The sequence below is a fragment of the Myotis yumanensis genome, unplaced genomic scaffold (assembly GCF_028538775.1).
Source record: "Myotis yumanensis isolate MYYU_CA2020_CCGP unplaced genomic scaffold, mMyoYum1.0.hap1 SCAF_15, whole genome shotgun sequence".
Classification (NCBI taxonomy): domain Eukaryota; kingdom Metazoa; phylum Chordata; class Mammalia; order Chiroptera; family Vespertilionidae; genus Myotis; species Myotis yumanensis.
The window spans coordinates 34,562,734-34,579,992 of NW_027223766.1; the positions used below are offsets into that span (position 1 = coordinate 34,562,734).

At 35.5% G+C, this 17,259-nt stretch overlaps 1 protein-coding gene across 2 annotated transcripts in view; it reads left to right on the forward strand.

The window, feature by feature from the left end:
* The window catches only part of CSMD3 (CUB and Sushi multiple domains 3), an 857,474-nt gene that overhangs the window by 767,049 nt on the left and 73,166 nt on the right, over positions 1 to 17,259 (forward strand). For both annotated transcript variants that reach the window (XM_070391936.1, XM_070391937.1), the window contains 4 exons: positions 12,147 to 12,227; positions 12,907 to 13,020; positions 16,076 to 16,264; positions 16,618 to 16,764. In XM_070391936.1, the coding sequence (XP_070248037.1) occupies positions 12,147 to 12,227; positions 12,907 to 13,020; positions 16,076 to 16,264; positions 16,618 to 16,764 (531 nt within the window). The remainder of the gene's footprint in view (positions 1 to 12,146; positions 12,228 to 12,906; positions 13,021 to 16,075; positions 16,265 to 16,617; positions 16,765 to 17,259) is intronic.

Below are 17,259 nucleotides of genomic sequence, written 5' to 3' on the forward strand. Positions count from 1 at the left end.
AACAGAATTAGTTTAGGAATAAGATCAAGTAGATTAAGTATTTATTTAGTGCTTAGTTTTCCAATTGACTTTGGACAAGTTACCCGTTGCTATTCACTTATCCTATATAATGAAAGGCTAATATGCAAATTGACTGAATGTTGGAATGACCGATTGCTATGATGCACACTGACCACTGCGCTCCCACAGGGGGAGGGCCTCTCAGCCAGAAGCCAGGCTCATGGCTGGTGAGTGCAGCAGCAGTGGCAGGAGCCTTTCCTGCCTCCACAGCAGCACTGAGGACCCCTCAGGGGATGCCTGCTTGCTGGCTTAGGCCTGCTCCCCTCGGACCCCTTGAGGAATGTCCGCCTGCTGGCTTAGCTGAAAGGTGGACATCCCCTGAGGGGGCCTGGACTGAAAGAGGGCACAGACTGGGCTGAGGGGACACCGCCCCCCCCACCCAGTGCACGAATGTTGTGCACCAGGCCTCTAGTTTAAGCTATAAAATATCATTGTAGGATTGCTGAGATTAATGAGATACTGGATTTGTAGAAATTACTCCAATTACTGACATAAATTAGATTGAACAATATGAAATTTTTGGTCAAAAATGCTCAATATTACATAGTTCAACCCAAATAATTGATGTCATTATTACTATTTATTATCAGCATTATATTGCAGAGATTATATAAGAATTGGAGACAATGGATAATATACAGTTATTATAATGCCTGACAGAGTAGATGTTCAGTAAGTTTTCCTTTCCTTACCATACCTTATCTCACATTTTACATTTTCTGAGAGGGCATTTATTTTATGCTTTAAACTTCATAATAAGGCAAAATTACCAGAGCCTAGAGAATCCTAACATTTGAATCAACATCTCTGGAAATTTTACCCAAACCTTAAAATGACCTTGAAATTTGAGCTAGGGCTCATTTTAAAATTGACAGATGCCTTACATTCCAACAGCTCACTTAGGATAGTTTTCCTAAGCACTGCTTTCATCCAGATTCACCTTTTCAAGAATGCATGATGCCTACATTAAATCAAATTTATATCTACCCTATAATCTGGTTCATTGAACCTTACTCCCCAGTGTCTATCTATTCTGGCTTCAGGAAGATATGTTCTCTTACTTCCTCCTGAACTTCAGTTCCTAAATGGTTTCTTACTCATCTTTAGTTCTTTAAGTCTCTCCATCTTAAATCCCTCCATTTCTTGATAATTCGCACTCATAGGTGTCACTACCATCTTCTCTATGATGCACTTATTCTTTTTGCCAAGTCTAAGAGAACTTAATGACAGTATGGTGTATTGTTTTATAAGCCTGGGAGTTTAATAATAGTGAATGCATTTTTGAAGACACATCATATTTCTGCTTTGTATCCCTTTTATATTTTTACTAGAGGCCCGGTGCATGAAATTCATGCATGGGGGGGTGGGGTCCCTCAGCCCAGCCTGTGCCCTCTCACAGTCTGGGACCCCTTGGGGGATGTCACTGTCTGCCTGGGGATCGGGCCTAAGCTGGCAGGCAGACATCCCTCTCGCAGTCTGGGGCTCTTGCAGTCCGGGACCGCTCATGCCTTATTGCCCACCTGCAGTGGAGGTGGGAGAGGCTCCCACCACCACTACTGTGCTCACCAGCCTGGTTTCTGGCTGAGTGACACTCCCCCTGTGGGAGCTCACTGACCACCAGGGGGCAGCTCCTGTGTTGAGAGTCTGCTCCCTGATGGTCAGTGCGCATCATAGTAACCAGTCATTCCGCCGGTTGTTCCGCCATTCAGCCAATTTGCATATTAGGATTTTATTATATAGGATTATTGACTGATTGGGATTGACTATGTTTTAGTTTTACAGTGGGAAGTGTGTTCACATTTTTTCACAAAAGTAGTTTATTTACTTTTTTAGCTATACTAGTGACAACTTTTGAAAAGATTATTTTACAATATGTAGATGTGTACCTATTTCCTCTCACAGAAACAAAAAAGATGTGTGTTTTCAAATTAGTATTAATACAACTAATATAATTTAATACATCTAAAATATAATATTCCTATTCTGGGTCCATAATCAGTACCTATAGCTTAGTGTCAAAGTGAACTCTTATAATGATAAAAAAAAAATGTTCAAGTCATTTTATATTTGTAAAAATAAATAAACCAGTAGATAATTTATTATTTAACACTTATTTTAAGATGGTTGAGTATAGCTAAGCTTAGAATGGTTTACTCCCACATTCAATTTTCTTTAAATTCTCTTAGTGATTTAATAGTTCCTTCTGTTATGCCCTGACCTGTTAAGTCAGGAGTAGTTTTCTTATGACTTGTGTATTTATTTTATAAATCTGACAGATCTATACTTTCATATATTTTCTTAAGGTCACATTAATCATTTAAATTTTACTTATTAAGGTATTTTAAATATGTTTGAAAAGAGAAAAAAAAAAGTGTTTTTTCCCACTCTCTAACCTGACTTCTTTTATGAGATCCAGCTAGCCATCTGTCTTTTATAAAATATCACTCTCATAAAGCCTTTCCTGATCAAAAATAACATTCATAAAAAGCTTCGCAAAATGCAATTTATGTGCAATGAAAAAATAGGACAGGGGTAAATGTTGAGGCACTTTATCTCATCTATCATATTTCTTCTTCATCTGAGGAAATGTTTTTGTCTCTCTCAGTATTGCTGAATTTTCTTGATATCTGCTATAGAGTCAAGATGGGGTTGGCTTATATTAAATAATAACCACTTTCAGTCCTAATCAGTGACTCTTTGAAAGTAAACTACACAAAACCTTTTTAGCTACATGTTTTGCAGACACTGACTGTGTTGATGGTCACTGTAACAGCCATAGCTGCCATTTACAGAAAACGTAATGTGCCCAGTGCTATGCTAGGTACTTTCCATGTATTATTGCTAATTTTTGTAATAACTCTGCAAGGTAAGTCTTATGAATCCCATTTTAATAATGAAAGAACTGAATAAAAATTTCGTAGCCTACATAAAACCAGAGAACTAATAAATAGAAGGGCTGCCTGGAATTCAAATAGGTCCTTCTGACTCCAAAGAATGACCTCTTTTTAAATAATGCAAACAGCTGCAGTAATCAAATAAGTGCTACGCAGTAAGTACCTAAACCGGTACTATCTCATGCATAGATTATACTTAATGGTACGTAAATCTATGTTTTCTTTAAAAATGTAGCAAAAATTACTTTCATTTTTAGCAAGATGATAGGTCATCTTATGTTCCAGAAAATACCCTTTCTAATTACAACTTGAAGCTTCACACTTCTTAGTGCTTCTCCCCCAGGACCTACAAGCTAACTGCAATATGTTGGGAGGTTTATCGCAACTTAGTATGTTTTCTTCATAGTTCCCCAAATGCTCCATGGTCACTGTGTGAAGAGAAAATATGTTTTATTGAGGGTTGACTTATGCCAATCAAAACAACCAGAAGGCTATAGTATAGATCATATATTTATTAACTTAGAAGAGAAGGTATCATTTTAATGTTTAAGTCCATTATCCAGGTCACCCCTTTTTCTAATATCAGGATATTAGGGTACCTCAATTCACACTCAGATTTTTCCTCTTAATTAGAACTACCTACAAGAACATTTATTTAAGTCCACCTACAAGTGGAGCTTATTTCACACAACTTTTGACATTGTCACAATTACATAACTGAAAATGTACTTACCAATCCTTTTTCTCCTTCAATTTTCCCCCAAATCATGAATATCATTCTTGAACTAATCTGGGTCACCACAGAAGTCTGTCCATGACTATAGAGATCTTAGAGTTTATGAGGGAACAGAGAACACTATTATTTTTTTTCCCTCTGAAAAAAATAGTGCCCTTACCTGACTGAAAGGTTGTGCACTCATGCTTTTTTGGTTCAGAGGAGGAATGTAAATTTGCCAGTGTTCTATTCTGTCTTCTTCTTCTTCTTTTTTTTTTTTTTTTTGAAGACGCCTTTAATAGCTCAGTTGAATTGAAGTAGGTAAATACAGCACTCTTTTCTGGAATTAGGTTGGATATTTCATGACAAAGATAATAGGAAATTAAAAGTAACAAAATATATTGCCAGAATCAAACCCTAAAGTAATCTCAAGAAGCAGGAACCAGAGACCTACACACATTTGAATAAAAACAGGGTACAATTCAAATGACAGTCATCCTCAAAAGATACTGACATGTAGTCTGGCCAGTGTGGCTCTGTTGATTGAGCATTGCCCTGTGCACCAGGAGGTTGTGGGTTCTATTCCAGATCAGGGCAATGCCCCGGTTGTGGGCTTGATCTTCAGCAGGGCACCTGAAGGAGGCAGCTAATCTATGATGCTTCTCTCTCATTGATGTTTCTATCTCTCTCTCCCTCTCTTTTCCTCTGTCTAAAATAAATAAAACATGTATATTAGAAAAAAGATACTGACATGTGGAATATGATGCCCTCATTCAGTTATTAAATCATAAATGGTATTTTAAAGCTGAATGACATGTCAAATAAATGATTCTTCTAAAGATAATACAGATTTAGATCAAATGTGTAGCTCTATGGTACACAGCTTTTTCATTAATGGTCATAACTCTGAAGCTGTTTCTAAATAGAGGAATCCATGAAAAGCATGTACTAAAATATATGCTAATACTATGTAAAATTTAAATGACAGAATTTAAAAGTTTCACTTCTGCTCATACTTCACTTTGTGAGGTCACCTTCTCCCTCCACTGCATCAAAAGAAAGATATTAGAAGAAGTGATTTATTAGGTGACTTTCAGATCAAACAACCTATGATTCTAACCTGTACAATATTGGGTATATTTATCCTAGACCTGTTTATTTTCTTCCAAAGTAACCAAAGTATATACATTATACAGGATGAGACATTGTTTTAATTCAATTCATCATCAGTTGGTATTTATTGAATATTATTCCCAGGGCATTGTGCTAGCAGTTTTGTTATATACCATACAGGACTCTAACATAGGTTGTTGAACTCAAGGATTTTATATTACAGTATAATGTACATCAATGAAAAATACATAAGTAATCTCTGCATTTGCAAAGTATAGCCAATTTAAATAAGAATATAAACAAAACAGCCAAAACCGGTTTGGCTCAGTGGGTAGAGCGTCGGCCTGTGGACTGAGGGGTCCCAGGTTCGATTCCGGTCAAGGGCATGTACCTGGGTTGCGGGCACATCCCCAGTGGGAGATGTGCAGGAGGCAGCTGATCAATGTTTCTCTCTCATCGATGTTTCTGGCTCTCTATGTCTCTCCCTTCCTCTATGTAAGAAAATCAATAAAATATATTTAAAAAAAAAGAATATAAACAAAACAACTCATTTGATATGCTCTGGGAAGTCCCGTGGGCACTAGCCCTGGGAAAGATATCAGGTTGTGAGTAAGGTCAATAATTGAGATTATATGTATTCAGGACACAGCTGCCATCCCAGCAGCCATGTTAGCCTTATATAAGCAGGGAATGTGTTTTCCCTTTGAAATAGGTGTCAGGCACTCTTCTAAGCACATTACAATCTATCAACTCAGTCTTAGTTTTGTGTTTATTTTGCAGACTAGAAAACTGAAGCACAGAGTCTTAGCAGTTTGCCTAAGAGGCCATGGAGCCCGCAGAACCGAGATGGGGGCACACGCCGCCTGCTTCCAGAGTAAATAGCAGCGTAGGCTGTTGTGTGCACAAAAGTAATGAATAACCAGCCCAAATTGGCGGACATATATTTTCCAGGGATGCTCATTGCTTTGATAGAAACATGTCCAGAAAGAGATGTGGAGCTATAATGTTTCATTCCCCACTATGGCCTTCATCTAATACAGCGGTTCTCAACCTGTGGGTCGCGACCCCTTTGGGAGTCGAACGACCCTTTCACAGGGGTCACCTAAGACCATCGGAAAACACATATATAATTACATATTTTTTTGTGATTAATCACTATGCTTTAATTATGTCCAATTTGTAACAATGCCGAAGCCGGTTTGGCTCAGTGGATAGAGTGTCGGCCTGCGGACTGAAGGGTCCCGGGTTCGATTCCGGTCAGGGGCATGTACCTGGGTTGTGGGCACATCCCCAGTGGGAGATGTGCAGGAGGCAGCTGATCGATGTTTCTCTCTCATCAATGTTTCTAACTCTCTATCTCTTTCCCTTCCTCTCTGTAAAAAATCAATAAAATATTTTTTAAAAAATCTTTAAAAAGAGAAAAAAAAGAAAATACATCCTGCATATCAGATATTTACATTACGATTCTTAACAGTCGCAAAATTACAGTTATGAAGTAGCAACGAAAATAATTTTATGGTTGGGCGTCACTATAACATGAGGAACTGTATTACAGGGTCGCGGCATTAGGAAGGTTGAGAACCACTGATCAAATACATCCCACCACTAACCATTGCCTTTTATACCCTTATCCTGCCAACAAAGATAGCATACCTAAATTTTGCTTGGAATTATTGCAGTAATTACCAAAGCAAAGTGTCTTTCATGAATATACAGGGAAACTTGGGAACAGCAGAAAGTATTATTATTTTAACAAATGTTCTTATTTCTCTCTAAACACCAACTATCTAGAAGGAATGGCATTCCAATTTGATATAACAAGGACTTACTCTTATAATGTGCTTACTATGTGCCAGGCACTACTCCATGTGCTTTGCATATATAAAGATGTTGATCCTTATAGACACCTTTTGAAGTGGCATAAAATTATTACTGTTATCATTACTATTTTACAAATGAGGAAAAATGAGGCAGACAATTGGCAACTTACCCAACTTGTCAGCCTTAGAAATAAGATTTAAATCCATAGAGTCTGGGCTGAGTTTATACTCAATATCATAGAAAGTACTTTATATATGTTCACTCAACATTTATCTCATTTTTCTAGATTCAGCCACTCAGCCGATATTTATTGAATATTGTTATGTTAGTTACTGTATTATGCCCATAGGAGTTAGAACTTAATAGCATAAGCATAAGCCCCTGCCCTCACACAGCTACATTCTAGTGCAAGAAAACGGATAGTAAGCAAATAATTCTTACAGATTGTGAAAACTGCCAGATGGAAATAGAGAGGTGTGAAATGGAGTGATTGTGAGGAATTAACTCCAGGTAGGGTGATCAGAGAAAATGTCTCCATTTCAGTCATCTGAGAACAAAGTTTAAAAAGAGAAAGGAAGATGGGTTTCAAAAAGGCAAATAAAAAATTATACAGAACTTAAAGGTTTAGCCACATGATCAAATGTTACACCACCAACCATTTCAGAGCTATGTTGATTAGAGAAAAGAAGGGATTATGGTAAGGGGTAGGCTGTAGACAGGCTTAATTTTTCAAAGTTTATTTTGAAAAAGTGAAGAGATGTGGTTTAATATATATATATATATATATATATATATATATATATATTTGTGTGTGTGTGTGTGTGTGTGTGTGTGTGAGAGAGAGAGAGAGGTGAGAATGGCATCATAGCTGGGTGATACAACAAATCGAGTTCTTGAGTTTTAAGCGGAGAGAGGAACTATATGTTTATTTGCAGCTGAAAATATAAACTGGTTAATATGTGGGGCTAAAGTTTATTAACCAAAGTGAGGGACTGTTGGAGGTCATAATCAACACTTTTAATATCATGTCATCTGTGGACACCTGTGAGTTTTTAGAATCCATCAACAATTGTTTATTGAACACCCACAGCTTGGTAGAGTCTAGGTATCCACCTTTGTCCCCTTCCAACTGTGTGTGTTTTTCCTACTGCAGCCAGTGTTGTTATTTTTTTTTTCTTTAAGAAATCTGATCACGTTATTCTCAGACTGAAAATCCTTCCCAGGTTTCCCACTGGCCTCACATTAAACCAATCCTGAGCCCAGCACATAGACTCCGTAAGACTCAGCCTTGGTTTGCCTTTTTTTCTCATGTCTCCTCATTCTCCCCAGGGTTCTCTCTAAAGCAAGCCTCCCTGGCCTCTTTGTTGATTTTATGCAAAATTCTGCTGATTCCTTTGCAGAATCCTTGGCACACCGTGGATTTCGTGTAAATACTGTCTTAATCCCTTTCCACCACTTTACTTGTGTGTAGGGAGGATTGTACCAAAAGGACACAGAAGCCGAGTAACAGCCTGTCGGCCAATTTAATAATATAGGAGCATTAGTTTCCTAGGGTTACTGTAATGAAGTGCCCCAACTGGCTAGCTTAAGGAAACAGATTTTTCTCTCTCTCAGTTCTGGGGGCAAGAGGTATGAAATCAGTGTATCGAGAGGATCATGCTGTCTCTGAAGGCTGTGGTAGCTTCTGGTGGTAGCCAGACAACTTTGGCATTCCTTACCTTGCAGATAAATCACTCCAATCTCTGTCCGCATCATCACACGTCTTCCCTGTGTGTCAGTCTCTATCTCTTCCCTTCTTATAAGGACAGCAGTCATACCGGTTTAAGGGCTCACCTTAATTCAGTGTGACCTCAACTTAACTTATTAGAGCTGACACAACCCCATTTCCAAATAATATTTTGGGATTTCAAGAAAGACGTACATGTTGGAGGACACTATTCAGCCCAGTACAAAAACTATGAAATGACCGGGGTTCACACTAAAATGTTGGCAGCAAGAACGAGAAGACACTGGACAAATTTTAGACTTATTTTTAACAGACTAGTAGACACTGACAAAAATTGAAAAACAGAATTGTTGAAAGCTGGTTTATGATTTAACCTTTTGTAATTTTTTGCCTTTAAGGGTCTAAAGCAGCGGTTCTCAACCTGTGGGTTGGGACCCATTTGGGGGTCGAACGACCCTTTCACAGGGGTCGCCTAAGACCATCGGAAAACACATATATAATTACATATTGTTTTTGTGATGAATCACTATGCTTTAATTATGTTCAATTTGTAACAATGAAATTTGGAGTCACCACAACATGAGGAACTGTATTAAAGTGTCACAGCATTAGGAAGGTTGAGAACCTAAGAAAAACAGACACAAAGGGTGTGGTTTTAAAATCTTTTATATTATAATCAGAACTATATAGTTAAACCCTGAAAAGCATCTCAGGCAGGTCCTATTTAATTCCCAATCTCTAGAACCCTGACCCAAAATTGGCCCTATTTCCTCACCATTTGCAGTTTTAGAGATGAGAGTTATCTTAGGTAAGACTGTTTATTTAGAGACTGTTTTGAGGAAACCTATGTTCTGTATGTTATTTGGCAAATATTTGTTGGATAATAAGCATAGTGATAGAAGCTAATGACATAACTGTGAAAAAGTCTCATCCCTTATGTTACTTAAAGTCAAGATAGAGGCACAAACAATGCACAAGCAAGCCAATAGATGAACAATAATAGATTTTGAAACAAGTCATGATCACATGTACCATAAAACAGTTCTATGATTAGAAAGTAACAGTAAGGGGTAAGGGGAGGGAGGCAGTCGAGAGCTCAGAAGAAATGATTATCCTGGTAATCTAAAATTGGGATTTGAAACATGAATTCAGACTTGAAGTCAAAAGAATCCATGAGCCCTAGCTGGTTTGGCTCAATGGATAGAGCATCAGCCTGCGGACTGAAGGGTCCCAGGTTCGATTCTGGTCAAGGGCACATGCCGAGGTTGTAAGCTTGAGTTGTGTGTGTGTGTGTATATATATATATATATATATATATATATATATATATATATATATATTCAATGAAATCACTTAGGTGGAGACTGTAGAAAATTGTTTCAAAGGAAAGTTATTTAGAATTCAAAACTATAAAACTAATCCAAATAGAATTGTTCTTACTGAAGTAGAGGTAGCAGGGGAAGGACATTATGCCTCCTAAGACCCTCCATGACCCAAGGTAATTAATTCCTTGGCTCTAGAGACAGTTTATAAAAGTGCTAGTGATGGTCAATGACAGAGAATGAGACAGAATTTAGCTCACAGCACCCAGGTGGTCTTGGGAAAATAACATATCTCTGAGCATCATAATCCTCATTAATGATAATTTACAAACTCTGGTCTTTTAAACTCTGCAACTGAGTTATCTAAGCATGTTCTATACATGCAAGAGTCATAGATTCCTCAATGATAAAAATGTGCTTCTTTTACAATAAGAAAATAACATGATTATCGCGAAGATTAAAAATAACTTTATAGGCAAACAAAAGTTAAAAAATATACACGTGGGCATCTCTACACTTCTCTAACTTCTGAGATGACCTCTACTCTACTTAAGATCCAATAAAATGCTCTTCTTGAAATCCTAGTTTTAAAAGGATTTCTCCGTGTTGAGGCTCTCTATCTCCTCCCGTTTCTCTTACCTCTTCGTTATTTCTAAGTTCAGGAAAATGATTTTCAAAATTCCTAACATTATTCTCAACTAAACTCTTTCTCAAAATCTAGGCTGGACTTCTCTGCCCTGAGCTCCTTTCCTAGCAAGTCTTCCCTTTTCTAGTGGGGACTCTTCTGTGTAGAGCAGTGTTTTCCTTGCAAATTAGCATCCCTGCACAGCAAGTGCTTTTATAAACAGGTTGAAGTACTGGAAGGAAAATGTTGGAAGAGACAGACAACAATTAACAGCAGGATATGGAAAACAAATTTTCCTTGATTTATCCCTCTTTGTCTACATTTTGAATTTTTTTTATTTTTTCTTTGTCCTTAATAACATGAAGTTTATTAGACTGTTAACCACTTATAAATGGGTTTTTGTTATCTAATGATGGATTTGGTACTCAAATTTTTGCCCATTTTCTCCAACATCTGAAATGCTCTTATGCCCATGATTACCCTTCAGAATTGCAAATATTTACTCATTTAAAGATTTTATGTATTTTTTCTTTTTTATTTACATTTAAATTATTTATTGTTTGAAGTATTACATATGTCCCCCCTTCCCCCCATTGACCTCTCCCTGGCCACCCCCACCCCCCAACACATGCCCTTACCTCCCTACTGTCTGTGTCCATTGGTTATCTCATTCATCTCCTTTTATAGGAGTCTTCATTAACTGGTCTAATTGATGTACCTCAGTACTCTCATAAATACTCTTATGATAGAGAAAGCACTTGAAGGTATGGACTTTGAAGTTAGGAGACATATTAGCTCTGTACTAGTTGTTTGATCACAGATGATTCACTGTGTCTTTTAAGTCTTATTCTCTCATATCTGAGCACTGAGGTGCATACATAACTTAACTCCTAAGTTTAAGTAATACAATTAAACATATAAAACACATTTTATTCAAATGTTATAATAGTTTAAAATGCATTCTTGAGTGAACAAGAGTACATTTTAAAAATACTCCTAATGAAAACAGGAGTTAAGCAAATGATTATGATGTAGATATCATATTGGGCTAGTCATCATGATGCTTAGATTCATAGAGATATTTAGGGGAGTGGTTTTTAAATTATATCAAATAGGAATCTATCTAATCTGATGGGATGACCTGTTTAAGAGATATCAATAATTAGAAAGTTGAAATTTAAAATATGTATATTTTGTAAACATGCTAATATAGCTTGGGTAGAGAGGGCTCTGGGACCAGACTATCTATGTTCAAACTCCAGCTCTACTATATCATAGCTGTGTGATATAGACCAAATTCTAAACTCCACTTTAACAGTTTTCTTTTTTATAAAATAGGGATAATTATAAAAATAGATATAAACTGAGCATTAAAATAAATAATTTATAAGGACTAATATTATTATATGTAAAGTGCTCATAATATTTCCTGGAATAGAGGAAGCATGGAGTACTTGTTTGTAGTTATGATTGTATGCCAGGCACTTCCGTTGGTGCTGGGGGTTCTCTGATGAGCCTTGGGGAAGACTGCATTGAGCACATAAACAGGCATGATTATATAATTCCAAATGGTGAATACTCCAAGAAAAAAATAGCAGCTGTTATGAAGCACATAACAAAAAGTAATAGAACAAGGGTAAAATTAAGGATTTAAATGTAAGCATTCTTACTATGGGATAATATTTTGGCATCTAAATCATGATTTATTTTTCCTCAATGTTATAGAATTTTTTAAAATAAATAATTGAAACTTTATAAATTCTACCATTTATTGTCCTTCTTATATATAATCATTGCATAATTTTCTTGCATATGTTAGTATATATATAGCTGCTCAGAGAAGGAATAAACATATTGTCTCTTTTCATAGCCTATCAACTAAGAGTGTGCCAACCTCCACCACCCGTACCCAATGCTGAAATTTTGACAGAAGATGATGAATTTGAAATAGGTAAAGTCTGTTATATTACTTTCAAAGAAAGTACACTGTTAACAGAGGGATTTGCTTCAAAAGAAACAAAAATAAAGAATAGAAACAGCCTGTCTTAGACGCTCTTTCCTCTATGATGGGAATTGCTTAGCATTCTTAAGAATGGACAGCAGTGGAAAGAGGAAAAGAATTATTAAGCAAGAAGAAGGAATTCGATATTTTCAGGATATACAATTAGAAAACTGTGGTAATTTGAATAATATAGCTGTATAATGTTGCCATAGTAAACTTTATTATCCTATTTTTTTTTGGTTGAGAAATATAAGAAAATATCAATGGCCAATGTAAGTCGAATCTTAATATTAAAGCAATAACTATAGATAATTTTACTTGCTTGTTACAGTTTTAATGAATACCTTACCTGTACTGACCAGATTATTTCTTTACTTCTACTGCTTATATCCAACTGGCATGACCAGTACAGTCTCACTGGTAGTTTACACTTGACTTCAGTTCTGATTGGTCAGTGCCTATGAAGTACTAGTAGTTCAATATTTTGAATATCAGCCCTACTTACTGTTAATAGGATTTTTATGCTGATTAAAAATTTTAACAGATGTTTGTATTGCTTTAAAAACATCTGTTAATTTTCACCTTGTTACTCATTTGAAGCCACCTCTGCCTGTTCTTTTATTAACAGGTGATATTATTAGGTATCAGTGTCTTCCAGGATTTTCCTTAGTGGGCAATGCAATTCTCACATGCAGATTAGGAGAACGACTCCAGATGGATGGAGCACCTCCAGTTTGTCAAGGTACCAATTATTATGATTATTGCTTCCTAAATGTCTATTTTATGTTTAACTCAATACCAGGGATAATTTTTTACTATTTAATATTTAACAGGCAGTAATGTTAAAAGCTATACAACTCTACGGTATTTTTAAAATTCCATTATTTCTCATATTTAATTTTAAACATTTTTTCTTCTTCCAAGTTTTATTTTTTTCTAGTTTATTCCAAAGTCAGTTCAACTTACTTAATTTTTTTCCCAAGAGGTGAAAAATACAATACATCACTTTAAATAAAGCTCCAATGTTGATTGCCTTAACTTGAAAGTAATTTCTGATCTAACCACTACATTCATTAAACTTGACTGAGCATCTGTAAAGTATGAGGATTTGAGGAAAAAATAAAATAAAAACACAGGTTATAGATGGTCCCTTCTAAGCAGGCAACATAGCATAGGGATATGGCAGGGGGCTATGGAATCATATAATGTGTAACTATTCATGGGGCAGTGAAAGCTTGAAGGGGACATTGCCCTGTGTCATGGGTTCCAGATTACAAGTGAGACTTACTCTGTTACAATAGAGATGGCCCAAATGACAGATGTCTATGTAAAGGCACAGAAGTGAAAAACAGTAGGGTGTGGACTATAAAGAATTCCCTCTGCTACAAGGCAAGACCATGATGGACCTTGAATGATGTGCTAGAATGTGGGTGCTCAGGATTCATGTATTATTCATTGGATCCAGAAAAGTATCTAACACATAGTAACTAATTATAACTGTGTGGTTAATTCAAATAAAATTATAATTGAATTTAATTATCCTTTTCAGATTTTCTTGGATTACTTTCTTCATTGAGTTTCATTCTGAGGAATGGAAACCTCTTTCCTGGGGACAACATTTACTGTTATAAGCCTAAAACAAAAGTTACGTTGATTATATCAAATGTGCTGTTAGTAGGAATTAACATTTAATTTTCTATGTTATTGGAGTTCTTACAAGAAGATGGAAGGATTTTCATAAGGGGTTTTCATAGTAGCAAAAAGAAAAACTTGTTTGGAGGTATAAGCCAGTGCCATGTGACCAATTCCATTGCTCTTAGCCAGTGGTTTTAGAACATCTTAACTTGGTAGAGTACTTTGAAATCTATCATGTATATTCCTGAGAGTTCGATGTCATTTATTTGGATAGCATTTATTCAACTTCCTTTTTTATATACAGTTAATTATGGGAGTGTTTACAATGAATTATTTAGGATTCAGATTCAGATGTTTAGACATGTGAATGAAAAAGACAGATTCTCAGCCTTTTGGGGGATTATGCATGGGAGAATTGCTTGGGCAGACACAGGAAGGTGTAAACAAGCAATTATATACCAGGACATTTTTCTTGACCCTAATATAAACACTGCATTGTGGACTCTTGGAAGAGAACACTTCTTTTTTTATATTTGGATTCCAATTCAATAATCTTTAATAAGTAAAATAAAACCATTTGGATAACCTAGATATTTCACAATCCCTCATCTTTTAGACTTCCAACATCTTATTTTTTAAATCTGAATTTCCTATAGATTACTAATTGCACCTCTTTTTAATCTAGCTGCTGTGGAGAATACAAAAAAAGACAGTACATTTTCATCTCATAATAACATTAGATACTTGCTAACAGTTAATAAATCCTACCTCAGAATGAGTTCATTCTGAGTTACTATGTTAATTAATGGACCAGATACATAAGCTAAGTAGCTGACTATACATTTTAGTTTGCTTTACAAGCTTGCTAAAAAGTCAGTTGTTTGGAATATTTTAAAACTAATCTACATTGTTTTTAGTCTATTTTAAATTATTTTTCCACTTTTTCTAAATGGGGATGCATTATTATTTTTTTATTCTTCTCTGGATCCATTTTAAGTTTCAATCTCATAGCTAAAATATGAAAAGCAATTCTAAATGTGATACATTTTAAACAGTTTGATATAAATAAAATATAATGGAGGATTTCATTTGGTGGTTAAAAATATGTGTTCCATTCAGTTGAGTCTGTGAGACTTTGTGGACTTTAAACTTTCTGAGTCTCAATTTCTTCATATGAATAATATGGGGAAAAATTATACACACTTCTTAAAGCTGTTTTGACAAATAAGTGAGATACTACACAAAAGGTGCTTAACAGTATCTAACATAGAGTCACAATCAAAAGTATGTATTTACTTTTAATCTTGATGATTATCAGGCTTCTTGCTATATGTTGAAATTGTATGAGAATGGGCTATTTTGTAGATTTTCAATGAATTATGGTGGATCATATCAGTGTTTTGAAAGTAATATGGAATATATACTCAGCTCAGAACATTGGAGCCAAACCTTACATAGGACATGACACTTACTTTTCAATAATCATAGCCAAGAAAGACAGCCCCCAAAATAAGTAAATAATAGCCATGAAATTGCTAATGCAGTAACAGAAGCATACATTACAGAGGCCCCGAGAAGGAAATCTGCGATTCTGCTTGGGTTGATGGAGTGGTTCAGGGATTGTTTCAAAGAGGAGACTTTTCATCTGGGCCTTGAAATGCACTAACACTTCAAATGCAGCAGACAAGAGAATGACATTTGAAACAGAAACATGAAAGAATGTGCTGAGTTCAAAATATCTGATTGAGTTAAGGTTTGAGGAGAGAATACACTAAGAAAGGAAAGAAAGGGAAAGGGAAAGGGCAAAGACATAGACAAGAAAGGCAGAGGGGAGAGAGCTTAAGAAGATGGGGAAAGGCAAGGAAAGAATGCAAAGAATCAGAAGAAAACAGATGCCTCATCTTTTCATTACTTATTTATTGTCCAGAAAAGTAAAGCACCTTCTATGTAATAAAAAAACATGGAAATCAATACCATAAATTTTTAGGTCTTTCTTCCATGTTTTGAACTGCAAGCTTAATACAAGTTGTTTCTTCTGACACATAAGTCAAGGTATTGTCTCCTTTCTAGTATTGAACATGAGCAGAGTATCCGGTATTTAAAGTGCAGTTTTCACATAGGCCTCCACACTGACTTTATTTAATGATATCTTTCTTTGACAGTGCTCTGTCCTGCCAATGAATTGCGGCTCGATTCCACGGGAGTCATACTGAGCCCTGGGTATCCTGACAGCTACCCAAATCTTCAGATGTGTGCCTGGAGCATTTCCGTGGAAAAGGGATATAATATCAGCATGTTTGTAGAATTCTTCCAGACAGAAAAGGAATTTGATGTTCTTCAGGTGTATGATGGTAACCGTGGTTATATTTATTGGATATTCATAAATTCAGCCCAAATACTGTGTTTATTATACACTCAGACCTTCGGTATAAAAAACTGCTTATATGATTGTATATTATATATATTTTTAGAGTCTCATCAAATTTTCTTATATACCATATGAAAATTGTAGTTAACCCTGGTTATTGTTTTACAAATTGCTGATTCTTTAGCTATGAAATTAAAATGTTTAAAATAAAGATTTTATATTGTGTGTGGAGCAATTTCATCATATTTAATACTATTCTAAAGATGCAAAATACTAAAGATTAACTGGAACATAATTTTTCAGTTGTATCTAAATTGTTTTATTTTCTTTCCAAAGGACCAAATATTCAAAGTCCCCTGCTTATTTCCCTCAGTGGCGATTATTCATCTGCTTTTAATATAACAAGCAATGGTCATGAGGTATTTCTTCAATGGTCAGCAGATCATGGCAATAACAAAAAAGGCTTCCGGATCAGATATATAGGTATGTGATACATACACATATAACTCCAGTACAGATCTTACCTCCATCCTCAGTATGGTTGTGATTAAAGAGCACAGACACCAACACTGATGAATTAGATATGAACTTAAATCACAGCTCCTTCATTGATGATTCTTGAGCAATTTCTATATCACCCCCTCTCTCAGTTTCCTCATTAATACTTGGTCATATGATTTTTGAAAAGATTAAAGCACTTAGAATATTTATGTCTTATACAAGTTAATTATAAATTAAACTCTGACATTTTAATGCTTTTTCCCAATAGATTTCTTTCTTTTGAACTCTTACACAACATTAAGAGTGTTGATCAGTTGTGAATATCTAATCTATTTAAGAACTTCTTTAAATGAAAAGTTTAAACAAAAGATAAAAATCTTTGTTTTTATTATTATTTACTGATTTGTGATACTTTCTACATATATTAAATATTGAAAGAGAATGATGAACACATGATTTAAAACTTTTTAAAAATAT